Source organism: Rousettus aegyptiacus, unplaced genomic scaffold (assembly GCF_014176215.1).
Source record: "Rousettus aegyptiacus isolate mRouAeg1 unplaced genomic scaffold, mRouAeg1.p scaffold_m13_p_6, whole genome shotgun sequence".
In the NCBI taxonomy this organism is placed as follows: domain Eukaryota; kingdom Metazoa; phylum Chordata; class Mammalia; order Chiroptera; family Pteropodidae; genus Rousettus; species Rousettus aegyptiacus.
The window spans coordinates 105620129-105642340 of NW_023416309.1; the positions used below are offsets into that span (position 1 = coordinate 105620129).

General features: G+C 43.4%; 1 protein-coding gene across 3 annotated transcripts in view; it reads right to left on the reverse strand.

Moving 5' to 3' along the window:
- PRKCA (protein kinase C alpha) overlaps positions 1-18828 on the reverse strand; it is a 354328-nt gene extending 335500 nt beyond the window's left edge. The window contains exons 1-2 of one of the 3 annotated variants that reach the window (XM_016143695.2): positions 18407-18821; positions 15416-15447 (exon numbers count right to left, since the gene is read on the reverse strand). In XM_016143695.2, the coding sequence (XP_015999181.1) occupies positions 15416-15447; positions 18407-18579 (205 nt within the window). In that variant the 5' untranslated portion in view covers positions 18580-18821. Of the gene's footprint in view, positions 1-15415; positions 15448-18406 lie in introns of all 3 variants that reach the window. The other 2 variants (XM_036222156.1, XM_016143694.2) reach the window with 2 other exon arrangements.
- Between the last annotated feature and the right edge of the window lie 3384 nt (positions 18829-22212).

Consider the following 22212-nt stretch of genomic DNA (forward strand, 5'->3'; position numbering starts at 1 on the left):
GCTTCGTACTGGGCCGTACTCCATAACCTCAGGTGCCGTTACCCCCAGCATCTAGCACAGTGCCTGGGGGATGTGCACTGACTATGTAAGTAGATGGACGGTAGCCAGCCATGCATGGAGGTTTTAGTGTCTTAACGTCAACCACACAAGCGAAAACTTCACACAAAAGGCAAGCTTTTTTAGAAGGGAGAAAGGAAAAGGACGAGAGACAGTAATAAAAACTATTTTAAAGGTCAAATAGGACTTGTGCATGCAAAAGCATGCAGTTTTATCAACTCGAAGTAATCCTGGGGCTCTCTCTAGCTCAAAGGATTGTAAGCAAGCTGTCGAAAAAAAAGTCACAGCTACCCACCCTTCAGAGCTTTCCTCCTTTCCCTTCACTCTGTTCTCGGTGTTTTAGGAACACCATATCCTGGCTTGCTACAAGATTTCCTCTCCCGTGCTTTTCTGAATAGAACAATCTGTACCCCCGCTGTCATCAGCCATCACTGGGGTTGGGGTACCGTTATTTCAGCCTTCATTATGGTTCCTACGAGATCAAACACAAGGTCTACTCCTTGTATTTTATTTCCTCTCCGGACTAGACAAAGGGTGGGGTGGGGGGCCCTCCAGAGTGATTACTCGGGTCACAGCTCTGTAAACCACCACAAAACCAAAATATGACTCAAATACCAGATTTCAACTCTTAAGGAGTTCACAGAAATTGGATAGTGAAAAACATTGGCCTGGACCCAAAAGTCAGAAAAACTTAACATTTTATATGCTGCTAAAAAGGAAAAAATATATATATATATATCGAGGCATGAACAGGGTTTGGTTTTTTCAACCTAAACCAACTCAGTTCCTGGCTTACAGCCAATTCCCAGCAACCGAGGGTTTGTTTTGCATGAAACTTTGAATATTTCAATGAGAATACGTTTAGGAAAATTGTTCAGATCTGCCGATTATTTTTCCGAGACACTGCGCTTCTGTGGAAGAATTCAAAGATGAAGGAGGACTACGGAAACACTGAGCAGCAAGGTGACCTTGTACCCCCAGAGATCTCCGTCCTCGGGAAAGCAGTGCCGTGGAGGGGACCTGGCAGGCAGACGGCCTCGGAGTGACAAAGAGGGGTGCTCTTCCACGTCAATCCCAACCGAACGACATGTAATGGCTCCTTGGAGTACTGAGTTGAGGAGAATTCTGAAGTTGAAAGAGGACCGTGATTAACTAGCATTACAGTGAACACGGCATCTGGCGGGAGTGTCATATGTTTATTACCCGATAGAGTCCAACTCCCCCATTACAAAGAGGACAGGGGCCCAAACCCGATTCAAACCAAGATGCCCTGATTTCCAGTCTAGTGCTCACTTATCACGTAGAAAGGTCTCTCTCGATTTTTTTTTTTTAAACTTATACATGTTGACTTTCTTAAATAGAGGAACTCTTAAGTGCTCTATGTGTCTAAGTCATACTTATCCGGTTACATTTTAAACTCCCTGATAAGAGTGATCGGGCCCTCTAATTCTTAGGAAAACCCTCCTCCACACCAACAGCTAGTTTTGTACACAGCATGTCCAAGAGTTGTTTACCATCTGCTTCTTCAAATAGGAACACACCAAATTCACCTCCTGCATGCTTATTCACTTTGCCCCCAGATATTCCAGTGTACGAAAATAACTCTAAAGCCCAATTTGATCCTGTGTTAGAAATTAAAAGACCAAGAAAAAAAAAAAGACAGTATGTACAGTCATGTGGGTGAGGTGGAGATAAAAAAAAAAAAATGGCTACATTACAATTCAATTAGCAATTCTTTCCACCACCCTCAACAGGCAGACACACACCCACACACGAACACAGAAACGCCTCCTGCCCACAGAAGTACCCGGTAAAAACTAAAATGTACATAAAGGTATAATGACCACCACACATTTAGAAAGACCTCTGACAACCTAGTTTTCCACAGGTAGCATGCAAATGTTTCCGCATTGCTGTGTACTGTAAAATTTAACATAAACCAATTTAACTAGGTAAACGGTTCTCAATTTTGAATACTTTATTTGATGGAAAAACTGTCTATAGTTTTTTTTTCTGCACCAACATACATATAACCAACAAGCACGGGAAGTTACGAAGGCATCTTAACAAATCGGAGGACCTGGGTTGAATCTGAGTATGGTCAGACCTCCAGATCCAGCGGCCGGTGTGCCGACCTGTGAGCGTATGATCAGTGACTCCTGTGGGAAACTCCACAGGTCCTAAAACCAGGATTCTCCCCCAGATAAACACGGAAAATGAGGGAGGTGGAGGATGAAACTGTAGATTAAGGGGCGATTCGTGTCCAGAGGTTTTTAAACGTGCAAGATTACACCACAGTGTCCCAGCAGCACTTTGGGCGATCAAAGGCAGGCGTGGAAGTGATGGATCTAGAAGTCGCGATAGCGGCCACGCTGGAGGAAGCGACAAGGCAGATGGCGGACTCGGACAAGTTCTGCTGCTCGACCTGGGCAGCGCTCACGGGAACGCTGGCTTTATGATGCCTCATCGAGCCACACGTTTTGTGTGTATGGTTTTACAACGAGAAGTTTAAAAACTACGATCCAGTGTCACTCGCTAAGAATGCTCTGAAGTTGACCTCTCCAACAATACAGCGGCCACTTACCACGTGCGGCCCCTGACCTTTAAAAACGAAACAATTAAAAACTCAGCTCCGCCACTTCGGGTGTTTAATAGTCAGACAGTGCTGGTGCTGCCACACCAGAAAAGTGGAAATTATAAAACATTCCCCTCGTCGCTCACAATCCATCAAACAGCGGTAGTCGAGAAAATGAGCTGGCTTTCCGGATCTCTGAAGCTCTATCAATTCCTAGCTCGTCTCTCCAGAAAAGACCAGGCAAATGCATGAGATCCTTGACCTTCCGTGGCTTCCGTTCCTATCATCCTTCTTGTACATGAGAATCCCAATGAGAAGCAACATAAACTCATAGTGACAACCAGCTAGCAACCACAGTGACCACAGGCTGACCCCAGAGAGTGGCATCGCTCCAATATGATAAGGGCAAAAAAAAAAAAAAAAAAAATCATCTGATTTATGATCAAAGAAAACATCTGATTGCATTGATGTATCATCACATACACTACACCCAAGCACTTCTGGTAAAAAAAAACAAAACAAAACAAAACAAAACTATTACCTCTAAGACCAAGGAAAAATAATTAGATATATAGAATCCAAAGCAGGGGAAAAAAAAAAAAAAAGACATTAGTGGAAAAACTGGTGGATATTTAAATAAAGTGTGTAATTTAGTTAATTTCCTGTTCTTGATCATTGTACTCTGCTCGTGTAAGAGGTTAACACTGAGGGAAGCTGGATGACAGACAGATGGAAACTCCTTGTATCATTTTTTAACTTTCCTGTGTTTAAAATTAAAGTAAAATTTTGAAGAAAAACTATTTCTTCCAAAGGTTTAAGAAGCTTGATGAGACAGAACTCATTAGAGCCAAGGATGGCTTAGTCACTTGAGGAGGAAACGTGGTTGGCATAAGTCTCAGTTCATGGAATAACACCAAGTCCCTGCTCCCGTCCCTAGAATCATCAAAGATTTTTCTGGAAAACTGAACTGAATTATTTGAAAAGGAAGGCTCTTATTCAAAACTGGCAATAAGTTCCATATAAAAAGAATAAAGGAGCTGTAAATGTGGTGACATGGAAATTGCCTGCCTTCGACACTTAAATCCTATCAAAATTTTTCGAAATGATTCATATACTTCAAGTCAGCAGTGATAGTTTTTTAACCCAGAATTTCATAATTTTGAAGATGGTTCAAAGACTCTTGGAACAATAAAGATGGCCAAGAGTACTGAGGAGAAATTTATCAAGGCAAAAAAAAGCAACCATCACTTTGGGTTCATTTTTGAAGCAACTCAAAAATCTAGGACATGAAGGAAAATTTTCCAAGAAACATTTATAAGACATATTGTGTATAGATTTAAAAAGAAACTATTGAAAAAGGCATGCATAAACGTCCATGTTTATTATTAGGTCTGTCGTTTTGTATATTTTGTATAGTTTCTATGTCTGTCTGCAAGGGCAGAACTTCAAATCAACAGCACTAAAGCTGCAGGAAATAGATGTTGACTTCTGTACTTGACTATAACACTGTTCGAAAATAATTTCAATTCTAAGTGTGGGGTTATGAATTCTACAGAAGGTAAAACTACCAAATAATAAACTCTATGGTTCTATTTAGTCACCATTTGAATCTTGTTTAGGGAGCTACTCAAAATATACATTTGCAGATTACCTAATTGATTTGTACATATACATTTTAGATGATATGTAAAATGCAAAATCAGCTCTGATGTAACGCCTCAATGTAAGATCAACTGTAGACCAGAAAACAGAGATGTCACCTGTTCCCAAAGAATCATGGCAAGAGTTAGAATTAGACAAAGGTCAAAGAAAATATTTATAATTTCAAGTAGTCATTTTCCTCCACTACAAATGCAAAGTCTTAACCATTTTTAATATAATATTTTAAATGAGGTGTTTATGTTATCACCAGACTGATAATCTATAAATTGCAAAAGATAAACTTACAATGCTTAGTAAAATTCCAACACTTTAGATCAAGATGAACATTTATCTGTAAAAGGCACTGCCAGTTTTCAAAGAAAAATCAAAGGAAACTGGTACCTGCTTTGTTTGCACAGTTGTTTGTTTTTGTTTTTTTTGCATAGAGATCACTGGATAAGCTCCAGTACTCCCAGGCAATAGCACTCAAGATTCAAGACTATGACGTACAGATAAGCACAAAGGTTTCTGAGCTACTAAGAAGCAGAAAGGTCTCAGTGGGTCCAGTGTCACTACAGGAAGTTAGGAGCTGGAGACACTGTCGGTCACGCTCTTGTGACTGGGTTTACGGCAAGTCACTTAGCTCTCGTGGCCAGCTCCACAGCTGTAAATTCAAGGACCTCAACTACTCGGCCCCCATAGTCCTTTCTTGCTTTCAATTCTAAGAACAGGGCTCTTCCTGCACCTGTGACTACGGAATTCAGCAAGAAGGTCAAGAAATGTCGGTATTTAAATGTATATGAATTCGGATTATTAACCTGCTCTTCCACACTAGCATGTTTTTATCACCTATGAGTATATAATTATTTAAGCAACATTAAATCCAAAGTTTAATAAGACACCTATCCTGGTTCTTCCTTAGTGACCAAAAGTTTCGTCCATCTGACACGAATACATTCTACCACTACAAATGTATAATTTTTAGATCCCCAAGAAAAAATTTCTACATAGTGTCAAGCTGTTAGGACAGAGCATACAGAATATCAAATATAGCTTGACATAAATGGGACGCATGGGAAATGCAAACAAGGGTCAAAAGTTAATGATGCACTTCAGAATTCTGAGATAAAACTTGGCCCTTCCTTAATTCTCCAAGAGGCCCGTCGGCCAAAAGCACCTTGTCCACAAATGATCCTATCAAAATGAGTATCATGAATGCTTTATTTTCCCCGAGTTTATGCTTTCGATTCAAAATACATCATGAATTAGTATTACCTCTCATTATCATAGTAACTGAAGAATTTAATCAGCCCAGAGTCTTGCCCAGTGAGTTATCCTATGGTCTCTAGTAGCTTTACTTTTTTTTTTTTTTTTTATCTTAATTATCCTTCTGTGGCATGTCATTAGATTCCTCCTAGACCACCACGGCAAGCCTTAAGCATACCGACAATTCCAGCTCCTGCCCAATAATTAACCTTTATAAAATGCAATTTTGCAAGTTAATTGGCGCACGAGAACAGACTTCGCTCGATACCGGTAAACACTGTGGCGCAATTAAGCAAAAAGAGGAAAAGAAGGACAATGCATCGCAAGCCCTCATGCCCGAACTTGAACTCGGACCTAAAGAATAAAAACGAAAAAACAAAAACAAAACGGTCCCGCATGCCTCTGGTTTAAAATTAATGATCATTTAATTTTAAACCTGTCGTCTAGAGACAAAAATGAATCAAAACAGGAGAATGATGACGTTTTCCCTGTTAATGAGTCATTCAGATCGAAATAGCTAATGTGAAACTAAAGTGACAGAAATCACTTTAGCGATCAAACAAACTCGGCATGTGAAAGAATTAAGATTTACTCAAAAGAAGATTTCAAAGTTATTATCAGGCAAATGACTCGCCACAGGATATTTTATAATCCGCCTATTAAATGATAAACATCCATACACAACTTCTTATGGTTACAGCCACATTAAGAAAAACACCTTTTACTTAGAAGAAAAGTAAGTATGATTTAAAATACTCTGCATTGTAGTTAAGAATCAAGTTGCAATATCTGGAAAAAAATGTCGAGTTATCACCTATTGTCACATTTTAAGATAGTTATATAGTTACATGCATTAATTCACAAGAAAATAATTGAAGCTCATTTACTGCCATTCAACTTTACAACATACCCAAACGGAAGCTAATAAAAGCTTTTATAAGCATGAGCCGAACTTTCTGGAATCAGTGAGTTTTATTCCAATTGCCACAAACAGCATTACTAATCATTTATTAGAAAATCTGAGGGAAGAAAAACAAGGGGAGAGAGAAGTAAAAGGGGTTGGCTACTTACCTGCATAACTTCGGATATTAAAAAAACAACTACAATTAAACACATTTACTCAATCTGCCTGGTCTCAAAGCCACAGGACTACAGACAAGCTACTTTTGTCTGCCCCGGCAGAGTGGGGACAGCAATGCCAGCTTCTACAGAATGGTGGCTTAACATAAGCACTAGTCAGAACAGCCGCAGTGTTATGTGAATTTTTATTTTGCAGTTCTGAAATCCAGATGAAAATCCATCTTCTGCTCTTACCGTCCTTCACGGAGGTTTCTGATTAGGGATATGGCATATTCTCTTGAATTTAGGCCCATGGAGAAGAAAGGAAGTACTGATAATGAACCAGAAATTTAGACAAAGCTAGTATACAGTTTTTAAACTAGAAAGTGCTGATTTTAAATATGTAAATGTTTTATTTCTTCAGCACTTCCCTTACTAATGCATACCAACGCCTCTAGTATAACTCGATGTCGTATCCCCAGTCATAATTTCCACGCTGTAAGACCCTGGACTTTCAACAATGCTGCTATAAATCAATAGTAACAGCTTTGTAACAGTAGAGATTCTCTGAATAGTGTCAAAGTACACTTTCTAAAACAAGAAGCTATTTTCTGAGCTTCCTACAATGTATCTTTCATGGACACCCAAGCTCTAACCTCCTGTAATTGCAACATTGTTCTAAAAAAAAAAAAAAAAACAGCATGACATACAAATGAAAAAGATACAAAAAGGAAATAATGTATTAGCATAGAAGAGGAGTCTGTGGGGAAAAGCATAAAGCAGTTCCGCACACACTTCTCCAATCTGTTCTTCCCTTTGGAGTTTGGGGACCGGCACTGACAGCACCTCGAACAGTCGGGCCTCCTTCCTGGTGCACACTGCTCCCTGAATGCACAAGTCACTCTCATTCCTCTTCTCCTGCTCATGTCATTTCCTCACGTTAGAACGGCCTCCCCCGTCTCTCCCACCAAAGGGAATGCTATGCCTCCATCACAGCCCAAATCCAAAGACACCTCCTTCTGAGCCCAGACGATGTCCGCCTCCTCTAGACATGCTTCAGCACTATCTCATCAAGACGTACACGACGACGTGTTGTTTCTGTCTGAGTTGCTTCACTCTGAGCCCCCTGACGCCAGACGTTGTCCCATGCCCTGCGGTGTCTGGCACCATAGGCACAAGGGAGGTCCGTGTCTCTGGCACAATCGCCCGCGACAGGGAGCAGGCACGGAAGTGTTACTGAGTTGAACTCTTCACTCTCCCACACCTCCAACCGAGTTAGGGTTGGCAGCGTAAGTCCAAGACAAAAGGGAAACTGTGAGGTGGCAGAGAGCACCTGAGTGAACATCACGGAGTCTGGACCTGTCCGGCCTGGCTTTGAATCCCAGCTCCCCCATTTCCGGGGATCTTGGGCAAGTTACTAAAGTTCTTTGTGCCTCTCTGTTTCCTCATCAGTAAAATAAGGATGATAACACTACTTACCCTTTTCAGAATCGGTGTGAGGATCAAATGAGTTAATGAAAACTGCGTGGACCAATGTCTAAGAGCAAGCACTACACGGGTGATTGTTATGTTTCAAGTACAGGAAAAGCTCTACATCCGACTTTGTCCACTGCTATACACATCACCACCAGACTTGTGGTCTCGCTAACAGGGTAAAGGCACTACTAGGAATTAGATCATTTCTAAGAGAATTTTGCTCAGAGTTCAGCTATTAACAGGACTTTCCTCTTATCTCATTCCGAATTTGTCCAAGTTGGAGCTCAACTTACTTATAACACCTTCGCATCTCGTATTTCCAGCCTCATTATTTATCTCCTAATTGCCTAGTGCAGTCATCTCAGATAATACAGATGGATTCTATATTTCCCAAAATGCCAAAACTAGAGATGTATAGATATTGGGGGGGGGGGAGGGGGAATCCCAGTAAGTAAAGGCATTAAAGATGAACTGCCCTCATGCTAATCTTACTTTGAACTTGCTCTAAAATAATTCTTATCTCATGTTGACAATTAATCACATCATTCCCTCCATTCTATTTTTTGATAAAATCTATTTCCAGAAACCATTTTTTTCCCTTTGCATAATTAAATAGAGAGGGAGGTTTAATGTAGCTGTAGTAATTTCAATTAGATTTGACTGTTAACACTGAGCCAATCAGGATATGTTCCCGTCTCGGGTTAAAGTCTAACATGAGGTTTCAGTTTGGTAGAAAACAAGACCTGAAATAAAGAGTTTGTCATGGAAACTCTGACAGATGAGGATGGTAAAGCCTTAATCCTGTCACCAAGAAATGTTTCATGTTTCCATTAATGGCATCGTTCCTTCCTCTAACATAAATCCAGGATTTGTAAGAACCCAAGGTCTCCACTTGGCTTTGAAAAAATGTTTTCTGCGGAATGGTCAGGATCTGAACCCACGCTCCACCCCACCCGCCTGGTAAATTCAGCACTCTGATTTCTAAAAAGGGGACGTTATCCCCGAGCTTAACAGGGTGCTTTTGGAATGAAAGTATATAAAATATGAAACCCCCTAGATGTCCAGCACATCACACCAGTTAATAAATAAGTTTTTCTCTCCTCTCAGTTGAATAAAACTTTTAAAGTGATCGTTCAGGTGCAACCATACCTGACCCATTCTCTCATCCATTCCAACTCAGACAGACATGGAGGCACAGAAACCTTTCAGAAGAAACAAAACTGAGCTCCTACCCCTCTCGGGAGCATCACAACGTGGTCTCGACTATTAGCGATTTCAAAGGAAAACAGATTATTTAAATGACTGTACCAAATGCGTGTACTTTCGCTGGTTTTAATAGTTCCCCTTGTCCTCAGCAGTCTCCTCCCTCCTGCTGTGGCCCATAATATGCTCTTATTTATGGCAATAAGACTCATTTCTGATGCTTGGGCACTTTTCTAAAGATAGATGTCAAATTAAGTGCTTTATTATTGTACCAATTTTTGAGGTTTAGCATAACATATAACAACTTGTTATAGATAAATTAAAATTTTCTGCTCCACATTTTGAATAAGTATGCTTAGCTTCAAAGTACGTTTTAAAAGCTATCTAGAGATCTACCCTAGTTGACATAACTTTGGATGATAAACTAGATTTTAAAAAGAAAAAAAAACAGTCAGCAGGCAGAAGTCTCTGTGATCCTTCTGGTTATCCACATTCATAGCATCTCCCCCCTGATATTTATTTAATCATACGCCCAGCAAATATTTACAGAGTGTCTACCGAGAGCCAGGCACTGCATTAAACACTGGAGACACAAAGTAGAAGCCTCAGCCCTTGCTCTCAAGGCTGGCGGGAGAGACAAACTTTACAGGATAAGGGGTCTCATGACAGGGAGAGCCAGAACGGCAGGAGAATGGACAAGGGCTGAGCTACATTTTAGCTGAAGACCCGCAGGTAAAAACAGGCATTCTGTGGGGGGGGGGGGGAAGAGGTCAAAGAAAGAATTAAAAACTTTCTGGGAAACTGCCACCGATGCAGAATGACTGGGAGGATGGGAAGAAACATCCTTGGATGAGTCGGAAAATGCCAAGCAGCGGGACTTGAGACAGAATGTCCTGCGGAGGAGCCAGACTGCATCTGATAAGGAGGCTCTGAAATCAGTGCAATTCTGAAATCGGAACATTCTGAAGGAACACAGATGAGCAAGCTATGGGTTAATTCGGCTGAAAACTTAAATGTGAACCTCATGCAGGAGAGCCAAACACTCGGAGAGCAGTAAATCGTTTCACCTTCAAATCGGAAAGGAAACTTAAATGTCAGATTCATCCTCAAAAACGTTAGGTTTCTACTACCTAGGACAGTCACTGCATAAGCTGCAACATCAGCTTCTGGTGGAGGGTGTGTGTGTGTGTAAAATAAAACTTTCACCTGATGTACTAAGTACGATTTCAAAAGGCATTAATCAGAAATCACTCCATGGCAGGAATACAGCCACGAATGGGAACACCCAACACAAGCTTTATCCACGTGGCCCTATTCCTAACAAGCATTAATGCATCTCTGCAGAGAAAAAAAAAAAATCTATTAAAAGAAAAGCATTTCTAACTGCCCGGCTCCACTGCACTTTTCTGTATTGTAGGTATTACTGACAATTTCACCTTTGAAGCTGAAATGCTTTGATCTGACCTCAGTTCAAAATCTCCCAGTTTTAAATTATACTCACTCTTCTGTGGGCCTATCTGGAACGGTACAGATCGCCCCAAGAGCTCATCTTTGGTTAACACAGCTTCCGATTTGCAGGGCAGTAACCAATGAGAAGTGAGGGTCCGGGCGGCTGCTCCCTGTTTTTTGAAGATAAAGGATGGCAGATCCTAGCCTTGCCTTTGAAAACGAGTGAGCTGAGCGTAGGGGTGGCCGACACAGTCCGCGGGAAGGACGAGCACTCCGTTGGAGGCCAGCCTCGCCGTTCCGCCCAGCTCGGACCTCAGCTCCCTTCTTGTTCCTGGCACTTGGTGTCCACGCTGTTTGCCTCCCAGAACCTAGTGGACTACGAGAACAGACACCCTTGCCTTAAAAGCCGCCAACTCAGTTCGCTTTCTCCTGAAAGTTACCCTTCCATCCGCTTGGTTTTCTGGAATTCTTAGGTCGTACGGCCAAGGAGAACCCATTTTTCTTCTCCCCTCAAACATCGACCAACTTACCTTCTTACAGGAGAAGTATAAAACACCGTCCTGGCTCAGGCGAGCCGATGGACAGTATCTACCCTGAAACAGGCCTTCGAAAATGAACTGTCGGTGTAGGCGAGCTGAGTTTTAACCCTTAACCACTGGAAAATACAGAGCTTTGGTGTTGATGACAGTGTTTGGTATGTTCTTAGCAGGGAAATGGCTCAAGATTCCAAAGTGCCACACGGTGGCAGCTGGAAAGCCGGGGCTGGTGGCACACTCTCATTTGTGACTTCGAACAAAAGGGAAAGAGAAGAGGCAGGGGAAACAGGTTGGGGAGAACCAGACAGAACAGACTACGTGAGTAACTGGCATGTCACGTAAGCAGGTCACAGGTGGAGAGGCGGTGTCTGCCACTGTAACTGGAGAAGCACGTGAGTCTTGCTAACTCTGAGGAGGGGGAAAAAAAAAAAACTGAGTTGGCTCATCCCCTTTCCCAGCGGTGAAAGTAGTAGATAAGACTGTTTAGGCTCAAGTGCCCCAGACCAGGAGAACCTTCGACAGCTCGGTGGATCGTTCTGCTCTGGGACAAGTAGTTTTAGAAGCAGCCAGGGCAAGAGAAACTCTCCACCGGAGAACAGATCTCCCAAGGGAATCTCAGCTTCATTGAGGACCAAGCCAGACAAGACTACCTCCCTTTCTCCCTCTCCTTTCTCTAAAAAAACACATGGGCAAGGAGTAGTTCTCCGCTAGCCTCATGGAAATGAAACAAACACTGAGCAGATCACACAAACCCACAAGATATTATGCCAAAGGGAAAAAAATCAAAAGGCGAATTTGAGTCACGTCATTTCAAGGGTCATTTCAGATCTGCAATACAAAAGGACGAGCTTGTCTTCATCTCTAAGAATCTTAAGAAAAGTCCTTTACAACTTCTAGGTCTACCCTGCGCCCTTCTCCCAAGTGTTTAAGACCCTTGGTTTCACTATTTCAGACAGGCAGTTCCCACGATGGGATCCTCCTGTGTTACCTCCCCTAGCTAGCAATGTCGATTTTCACAGTTGTAACACTGTACTTCAATATAAGAATGGCATGGAGTCCACTAAGTGAACATGGGAGTAACCCAATAAATCTCTCTTCAGAAAGGTTTCCCGCTTCCATTCAAGCTGTATCTTGGAGAAGGGAAGAAGTGAGAAGTACTTTTACATGCTTTTGGTACATGCTTGTAAAATGCAATGCATTGCAAATGGCATAGATCACAAACGCAGTGTTAAGGACTAAAACTCGTTTCTTTAGTTTTCCAATTCTTACTTAACATTTACTAAGTAAAATGATGGCAAACGTTCTAGGCTGAAAGCTCTCTTACCACGTGAATGCATGACTCATTCGGAGCATATGCACCTCTGGTTGATAAAAGCAAATTTTGCTATAGATATTTCTCTACTGACCAAAGCAACAATGACAGAGCTAGAAGATGCTGCCTCCGTCAAGTGAGAGAACTGATGGAAAATGAGAGTAGCCTCAAACTCCGGCTGCCGCCCCAGGGGAAATGTTGACAAAGGCATGGATAAGAATGTCATTCCACTGAATGACACTATCAAACAGAACCAAGAGGAGTACAGTGAGAAAACATTTTTAAATGGTCAGATGTTAGAAAAATTTTCGAGAGCACCAAACTAGGGAATGTTGGGTGACTTGTGTTTGTACAATTAAAAAGCATTGTTCCGAGCCAGTATGTCCTTGGTTTACAACAAACAATAAGATATAATGGATTTGCATATACCTATGGGAAGTCAAACGTACGTGGCATACGAAACAAAATGGAACGGCGTGTTACAAATGGGTTTACACCTGAAATGGTTTGTCAGTTAAAATTTATGAATGCAGTATGGGAACGCATTAAAGAGACACGAGGTTTACCTCTTCGCCAAAGCAAAGAACAGTCCAGAAAGCATGTAGTCGCTGCTCTAAATTGTCTCATTTGTAAATCCTGAATTCAAGTATCAGGTAAATTCTCAGGAAAAATACAAATGGCTAAAACATGTTTGAAGAAACATTCACCCTTATCCAGGAGATGGGGCGGGGGAGGGGGGCGGGGTGGAGAGGTCCCTTTTCACCTGCTAGAGCAAAAACATAAAACGCTGATATCCAATCCTAGTAAGAATGAAGGGAAAGGGGGTACTTCTCATAGATCAATACTGACAATGTAAATTGGAACCTATTTGGAGAGCAACTTAGCTGTACTCATTAAAATTTTAAATGTACACACAGACTTCTAGGTATCTATTGTAGAAATACCTATACTAGTGCCCAAGGATATTGACAGTATTTGTACTAGTAAAAACTTAGAAATAATTAAAATACCCATCAGTAGAGAAGTCATTGAATAAATTTGAGATATTCGCATTTGCAACACTAAGTGAGATACACTGATGTTTTGACATAGAAGAATATCCACCTCATACTGCTGAGTGAAAAACTTAAACTGCAGAATGATTAAGAATTGGATCTTTTCAAAAAACAAAATATATGTGATTGAATGAATGGATGTCCTAAGTAGAAGGGAGGAGGGAATATTCAACTTTATTGTATACGGTGTTTGTAATTTTTGTATCACTTTTATAATTTAGGTAAAAGGGAACTATGCTGACAGACTATTAATCTGCTAATTCACTAAAAGTTCAATAGATACTCTCTGGGAAAACCATTGAGGTCCTCTCCACCCCCCACCCCCTCCCCCCACAGCCTACTAACCCACCCACTCATTGATTTCATCAATAAAATTTGCTCAGATGAGGGGTCTAAAAAGGACCAATATGATCCTGAGTTCTTTATATGCAGAAAATGATAGTTTTTAAACATAACATACCCACTTTGTACTTGATAATATTTAGAAAATTTAGCAAACACTTTTTAATAAGTTTCCATAGGCCCCCACACGAACATCGCCAAAAACATTAGATGTGAATCACGTTAGCCCAAAATCACAAGTTTACATCTTTAAGCTTCCTAAAATCATGTTCAAGCGTAGGTCCAAATATTGCCTACGAAGTTCCGCTCCCCACCTCCGGGACATGGGAAGAGCTACATGTTCATCTTTCATAAAGAAACTAATGCAACATGCCTTTCTCTTCATTCTCTATTTAAAGGAATGTCCCTTGATTTCCCAAAGTAACTCAAAATGTTTTATTCAACAAAGGTTTTAAGCACACTGTGGAGAAAGGTGGAGCATTAAGTAATTACACCATAAAATACCTGTATTTAAAACATTTAGAAAACGTATATAGGAAACAAATACACAAATTCTCAGGTTTTAATGGTAATGAACTTACTAGCACAATTTTAAAGTTACAGAAAGTACAAACAGTGCCTCTCTAATGCGCTTATTAGTGTTAGGATATTTTCCAGGCTAGGATGTACTTTCCACTTGCCCTAATAAACTTGTGCCCAGATGGGAAATGTAACCAGGACTAAATAAACATAGTATAGATGGTGAGAGCCAGAATGTGGGCAATCAACCTAGGATGCCTTCGAAGCTATAAAATGGTTTAAAAAATAAAACGTTTAAGCAAATCAAGTATGAAAATCTAGAAATTTGATATGTGTGAAATGTAACTACAAATCAGGAAGAGACTGACTGCTTTCTGGATGAAATGGATAGTATATGTTGCCACGAATTTAAGCCAAAGGAAAAATGGGCCTCATACTACAGTATCCAGTCATCTACTTTAAAGTGTGCAAACTTTGTTTTGGGTGACAATTAGTAATCAAAAACAAACAAACTTATTAGTATAATGTGTGGCCTAAAATTAATTAGGAGTCCAACTCAATGCATATGAGATGAACAACAAAAACGGAGGAAGAAGAAAAAACCACAGGATTACAGAGTGATTCCTTTTCTGAACACCCACACGAAGACAGCAGTTTCTGACAAGAATGTTCTTGGCAAAAGATAAAATTATAGGAAGGTTTTTTCTTCCCCCCAATAAAAAGGCAGCTCTACGCACAGATGACTAGGCAATACCACATCATTTTTTTTTTTAAGGCCCAAATTTACCACTCTTGTATTTCAAAAATATCCAAATAACCTTTTTTTTTTTTGGATGACGAAGAAAAGCTGACTGGAAATACTGTTCCTGTGTGGAATGCTCATTTCATGTTGTGCTTGAAAACAAAATCCAGTATGGCAGCTTACCTTGGCACTGGAAGCCTTGTTTCCCAAACCCCCTGAAAAACAAACAAGAACAAAATATCTTATCATATTTTGTACTGGATGCCATGTTTTAAGCCAGTTATGTGGCAAAGCACTCTACAGGTTTAAAGGTCTGCACATAAAACCCAATGATTTGATAGGAAAAACAGGCCTAAATAGCTTAGGGTACTATGTAAATTCAACTCTGGAAAAAAAAATCTATCTGGCCATAAAGGCTCACCGAACTATTTCAATGTATCAAGGTCTTGATACATTGTTACATATACTTAAGTTTACAGTGTTACATATACTTAAGTTTTGAGACAAGAATTGTATATTCAAAGTTATTGGCTACAATATAAAAATATGAAGAACCTTATGGGGAGAAAAAATAGAAGTGGCTTAATTTGGTCCCTAAAGACCAAATGAAAATAGATGTTTTTCTCCCAATAGACAGTTAAAAAGTGGCTTCGTCATTTGTTATGAATTTGTTTAAAATATTTGCCTAGAAATTGCCAAACAGCACCACTCTTAATATTAAATTTTGGCTTTAAAGGAGCCAGATTTTACAGTATCATTCCTGTTTGCATTTGAGATTATGATCTAATTTTTACTGAAAGCCAATAGCATTTGAAGCACAGAGGCTATTTTGTTCTTGTAAATTACTTTAGAGAATTTACTCTCTAAGCAGAGAACCTTGACATGGGCATTAAATTGCAAACACCATTCCAACTAGGATGAACTGCATTAATTTTCAGAAGGTTATTAGTCATAATCTCTTGCTTCATACAGCATTTTAAGTTTACAAAGCACTTCACATATCTTTATTATTAACTTTGTCATCCCCCCAAAATACTTAAAACCCAAACATTTAGTTTCAAAATAGCAGTGCTTTAATGTTTAAATAAAACTCATAAATTAAGGACCCATAGAAACAATGAAAGAAAACTGGGAAAAAAACACTGCTAGCCAAACCTGGTGAATATTTTCCTAGAACTTCCAAGTGGCTCCTTTATAGTTAAGTAAAGAAATGTTGCAGGGATTCCTCAGGGAGACCTTTATTTTCCACTTCACCTTACACCTGGTGACCTGCCTTGCCACATCAGGTCACCAGGGGCAATTCCTCCAGAGCAACTGATAATGGAAAGACTCTAGCTAGCCTCGCTTTGTTTGTTGTAGTCCCTTTTCTAGCTTACCTATGCTTCCTGCAAAAGTCATCAACAGGCTAACTGTTTTTTTTTTTAATGGAATCTCAGTTGACACAGCTGGCTGAAGACTTCCCTTTAAATGTAATATGCTTTCTTTGCCCCCTGCTCCAAGAACTTATTTTAAATAGTCTTATCTACAATTATCTACTCCTGTGAGCACAACTGTTTCATAGGCTGACTTAATTACATGACGGAAATCATTCGTAGGGGTGACTGTGCTTTTTCATAAGTGTACTTAGTAGCACCACATTGGTGAGACTCCCTTAGAGTCCCTTAGATTTCCTCAGGCGTGAATTCAAATAAAGCTATCAATGAAAGTAAGCACATGTGTGGGGCTCTCCCTTAGAAATGATCTTCCCCGGCTATGATGGATTCAAATAAAACCATCCATTAAAAAATTAAAGCGCCTCATTAGCACCACGTTTGTGAGATTCACCCTTTGAGAGGTTTTTCCCCCCAGATGTGATGGATTCACACAGAGCCACCTATACTTTTCCCTAGGGCCCCAACAAGCGACATGTGCCACACAGCCAGCCTATGGCACGGTACACTCTGTGGTATGGCCACCCGGATGCAGCTTCTCCATCCTTCTCCAGGAGAGGTGAGAGCTAAGGGACCCTGGCCACAGCTCTGACCTGGGGAGCCTGGGAAGGCATCCACGAAGGAGAGGCAGAAGAGGCAGGTAGCAATCCAAAAAGAAAACTACAGCTCCTCAAAGTGGAGCACCTGGAGCTCCCTTTTTTTTTTTTTTTTTTTTTTTTGGCGGGGCGGGGGTTAGGGGGGAGTTACCGACCCTTCGAGAAACAGTTAATCGAAGCTGTAATTATCTCACCAAAAAAAAAAAAAAAACACAATTTCACCTAGTTTTGCAGGGTTCAGAGGTCCCTGGACGCTATTTATCAAGTCCCCGGGGTTAAGGAAAGTTGAATTCATTAGAAATTACCTGAACTCTGACACTTTTAGCCCTTAGAGTATTTTTCTTAAATAAAGCCTCTGTCCTCATCAACGGGGTTACAGGTTCTAATCTCGTGTTGACAGGGTCTATTTTAAATGACTCCCTCTGTCTTTCTGCCATTTGCCAGCTCGATTTTAACTCCCCCTCCCCCACGGCAAGCTTTCAACAGTTTGCTGCTTCTCCTCCCTCTCCGGGCTCACCCAGGAAAGTCAAAGTCTTTCCGTGCCCAGCAGATACAAACTACAGTAGGCAGGGACCCAAGGTTCCAGTAACAAACAGCACCCCCTTCCCCCTCCCGCCGCCGCTGCCAGCCCGGCTCGCCAGCCGCTCGGACCGCGGCTCCCGCGGTTACTCCCGGGCTCGTTCTCGGGCAAGCCCTGGCCCCTGGCTTCTCCCTTCCACTTTCCCCTTTTGCGCACACCCCGGCTTCTCCGCGGTCTGCACGCAGGGCGGTTGCGCCCGGGGCGACTAGCACTGTGCACGGGGTCGGTGTCACCCCCGCGCGCGGACAGCCTCCCTCCCGTGGCAGGGGGTGTGTGTGTGTGTGTGTGTGTGAGACCGGGAGGCGACTTTCCTGGGAGTCCTGCCCCCCGAGGCAGTGGCCCGGGCGTCCTCGAGTCATTCCGGGCAGGAGTGCGGACTCGCGCCGGCTCTCCAAGTTCCCCGCGTGAGTCAGCCCTGGAGTGGAGCCGCCTGCACTCGGGGCGCTGGGGCGAGCGCGGGTCCCCGGGGCCAAAGGACCCCGGACTAGCGAGGCGCTGGCCGCTGCCCGGGGCGCGGCGAGAGGGGTCCGGAGTGGCGGTCCGCGCGCCCCGCCCCGCGCGCACCTACCAGATGAAGTCGGTGCAGTGGCTGCAGAAGGTGGGCTGCTTGAAGAAGCGGGCGATGAATTTGTGGTCCTTCACCTCATGCACGTTCTTCTGTCTCAGCGCCCCTTTGCGCGCGAAGCGGTTGGCCACGTCCTGAGACGCCGTGGAATCGTTGGCCGGGAAAACGTCAGCCATGGTCCCCCCCAACCACCTCTTGCCTCCGCCGGGGAGCAGCAGCCGGGGAGGGCCGGGTGGGCGGGCGGGGGAGGGGCGGCGGGCCCGCGGGCGACCCCGGGCGGGGGGCGCGGGCCGGCGGCGAGGGCGCTGCGAGGGGGCGCGGCGGCGGCGGCGAGGGCGCTGCAGCCGGGGAGAGTCGGGCCGGAGCGGCGCGGAGCGGGAGCCGGAGCCGCTCACTCGCTCGCTGGCCCCACGCTCACTGACAGCCGGGCGCTCGGGCTTCCTACTCTCGGCGGCAGAGGCGGCCCGGAGCGGCGCCGCCCACCGCGCATGCCCCGACAACCGGCGGCGCGCGCGCGCGGGGGAGCGGGGCGCGCGCCGGCCGGGGGCGCGCGCCGCCCGCGGGACGCGCGAGCCGCCGCGTTTTCCGAGCAGCCCAGAAACCGGAGGCGGCGGCAGCGGCCCGGGGAGAGCCGGCCCGAATTTGGGAGCGGAGGCGGACACCGGGCGGGGCGGGCCCGCGCGCTGCCTCCTCTGCTTTGCCTCCCCTTCCTCCGCCCGCCTCTCCTCCCTTCTCTCCTTCCGCTCCTCTGCCGCCTCCCTCCTCCCACTCCTGCTCGCTCGTCGCGGCTCTTGTTTCCCTTCCTCGCTCCTCTTGTCCTCCCCTGCGGGGTCGGAGGTCCGCGCCGCCCGTGCCGGGCCGAGAGGAGCCGGGAGTCCCGGGAAGCGCGCGCGCGCACCGCAGCCGCCCCGTCCCCGGCTAAGACGCACGGCTGTCCCTGGGGCACGATGCCCGGGTTTTATCAGCTTGTGTCAATTAGAGGTTCCACCTGGCTGAAAGCACGCCAATTGTGCGGGCCCCGAGTGCCCGACCCCTAGCCCTCCACGCTGCTTATGCATGGATGGTAAGCGAAGGGGAGGGATTTTAAATCACTGAACATTGACCCTCACCTGCCTCCAATTGTCGACTTAATATTTCACCTGCACCTTGTCTAGTTACTTGAGTTGCACGCGGGATAGTGAAAAGACTTAGTTCTTCATCCCCCCTACTCATGGCCTATCACAGTTACAGCGCCGATTATCAGGCTTTCTTGATGTTACAAGTCCAGAACTCTAATTTAGAAATCGTTTGCATCCTAAGCTAATTATTGTTAATACTGGCAGGTGCAGAGTGCAGCCAGTACATTTGTAAATTACCAAGTAAAACTGCTTGTGAAAGGATAGTTGGCATGGATATGCAAAGGACTCGCTGGGGATGTACCAGCTAATCACTCGCTGAATATTTATTAGTTCTGCCTGGAGGATGCTAAAATACGCAAGGGAAGCAACCATGTCCCAGCATTTCATTATTGTTTTATTTCATTGTCACATTCACAAAACAACTTCATGAACTGAAGAAATCAAGAAAGAATATGCCACCTCACACCTATCATTATAAATCATCATAAAATGAACAGCTGCTGTTGAGGATGTGGAGAAAAGGGAATCCCCCCCCCCCCCGCGCCCCCCCCGCCCCCCGTGCTGTTAGTGGCATTGTAAGATTGGTGCAGCACTTTTAAAAAACAATTCAGAAGGTCCTCAGAACATTAAAAGTAGAGCTGCCATAGGAACCAGCAATTCTACTTTTGGGTATTCATCCAAAGAAATCCACAACTCTAATTTGAAAAAACATGCGCCCTATGTTCATTGCAGCATTGTTTATAATAGCCAAGATATGGAAGCCACCAAATCTCCATCAATAGACGAATGGATAAAGAAGATGTACACATAGACAATGGAATATTATTGAGCAATACAAAAGAATGAAACTTGCCTTTTGTGACAACATGGATGGACCTGGAGGGTATCATGCTAAATGAAATAAGTCAACAGAGTAAGATAAACTATGTAATTTCACTTATTTGTGGAATCTTCAAAAAATGAGTAAACAAAACAGAAACAGATCCATAGATACAGAGAACAAGCCAATGGTTGCAAAAGGGGTGGGGGAAAGTGGGAGTAGTAAAAAAAAAATTAAAATGCCATTGACACCCATAATTACCGAAAGAGACAACACGCTGTTCAACCCTTCAATAAGTTTTTGAAAACTTTTCTAAGACATATACTATCTTAGAGCATTTCACATATACCAGGTAGGGTTACCATTTTTTAAGACTGCCTAATGGAATGCTTGATGATAGGAATGGCTTTTACATATTAACACATGTAAGCTATTGACTGGCCATTAGTGGAGCATGCACTTTGCTGGCCCATTTACAATCTCTTCAGCCAATGTAGTCTGTGCCTAAAGAGACTTCACCTGCTTGATATTCTATCTGGTCAGAAACTTCACCCCTCGTGACAGCCCCCACCAATCCGAGGAGGTAAAAAAGGAAAAGGTAAGGAATGAAAAAATGGAGCACATTGGGAAAATAGATTAGATTCTCCACAAAACACCTAATGCATCGCAAGCCATGGTTGTTTGTTGCTTAATAATCACAAATCAAATGGAGCACAGCAGAACGAAACACAATTCTTTCCTCACAGCCGTCTTTATCTAAGACAGAAGTTCTCACGTGTTTTATGAAGACAAGCTTCTTTCTATTTCCCTGAAGTTTTGATACAACAATGAAGGAAAAATATGGGAGAGTTCGAGGGTGGGGTTGCTGATCATAGAATCCTTGAGCAAAGAAATAGGGAAGATGAGCTACAAACCAATGGGCCTTGGCCACAGCCTGCCCAGCTCCTATGTAAGGAATGACCGATTGCAGTTGTGAGTAGACCAGTTGGAGGCAATATATCTCTTTCAGGTTGTGGTTTTGATTTCCTCTTTCAATTATTACTGCTGTTCCATGTGAGTATGGAGAGAACTAACTGGAAATTTGCTGGTTGGTACCAGTGCTGAGTTTGAGTGTTCAATAGCCTATACCTTACCTCAGTTATAGGGGCGAGGTGGGGAGGCACCTGGAGCAGGGAATTATCAAGCAGTGTAGCACCACCCCTAGTAAGAGCTGATGGGAATGCGAGCCACAATCAGCCCCTGCAGCCCACCTGAGAAGTCCCCATGGTAGCTCTGGACTGGATTATAGAAAGGAGAGCTGCTGGGGAGGGAGCATCAGTCAGTCATGGGCACGAAGTAATTAGACCTTCTGTTTCATGGGAAAGGAGCAAGAACAGGGAACGGTGGCCAGAACAGAGTTTGTCAGAGCCCTCCTCTGTGGCTCCTGCCTTTGGAGGAGTAAGCTTGAGACTCTGGAGAGGTGTTGCCTAGAGTAGGGGGGCCCAGAGGCTGAGGTCAGACTGCTAAATTCATGGTTCTGACCCAGAGTGGTTTCACTGAAACCAATAGTCTTCACAGCGGAGCTTAACATTTGTTGCTTTCTGCAGGTAACTGGTCTGTTTTCAGGTGGACCAGTTCATTTTCACATTGAACAATAGCAATAGCTTAAGTGTAGAAAAGGCTTGATTCTGAGATTTATAGTGACCGAGACGATTGAATGCACTGAATTAAAGGTTTCTTGCTCTATGCCCTGAATTCGAGGTTTAGAAGAGCTAAGACTAGCAACGCATAATTAATTAGGCACTGATTAGGGTCAAGGTGAATGGCAGGTCTCAGAAAAGGGATCGAGACAAAAGTTCAGCTGGAAAGGGACTGTCATTGGGTAAGGCTGG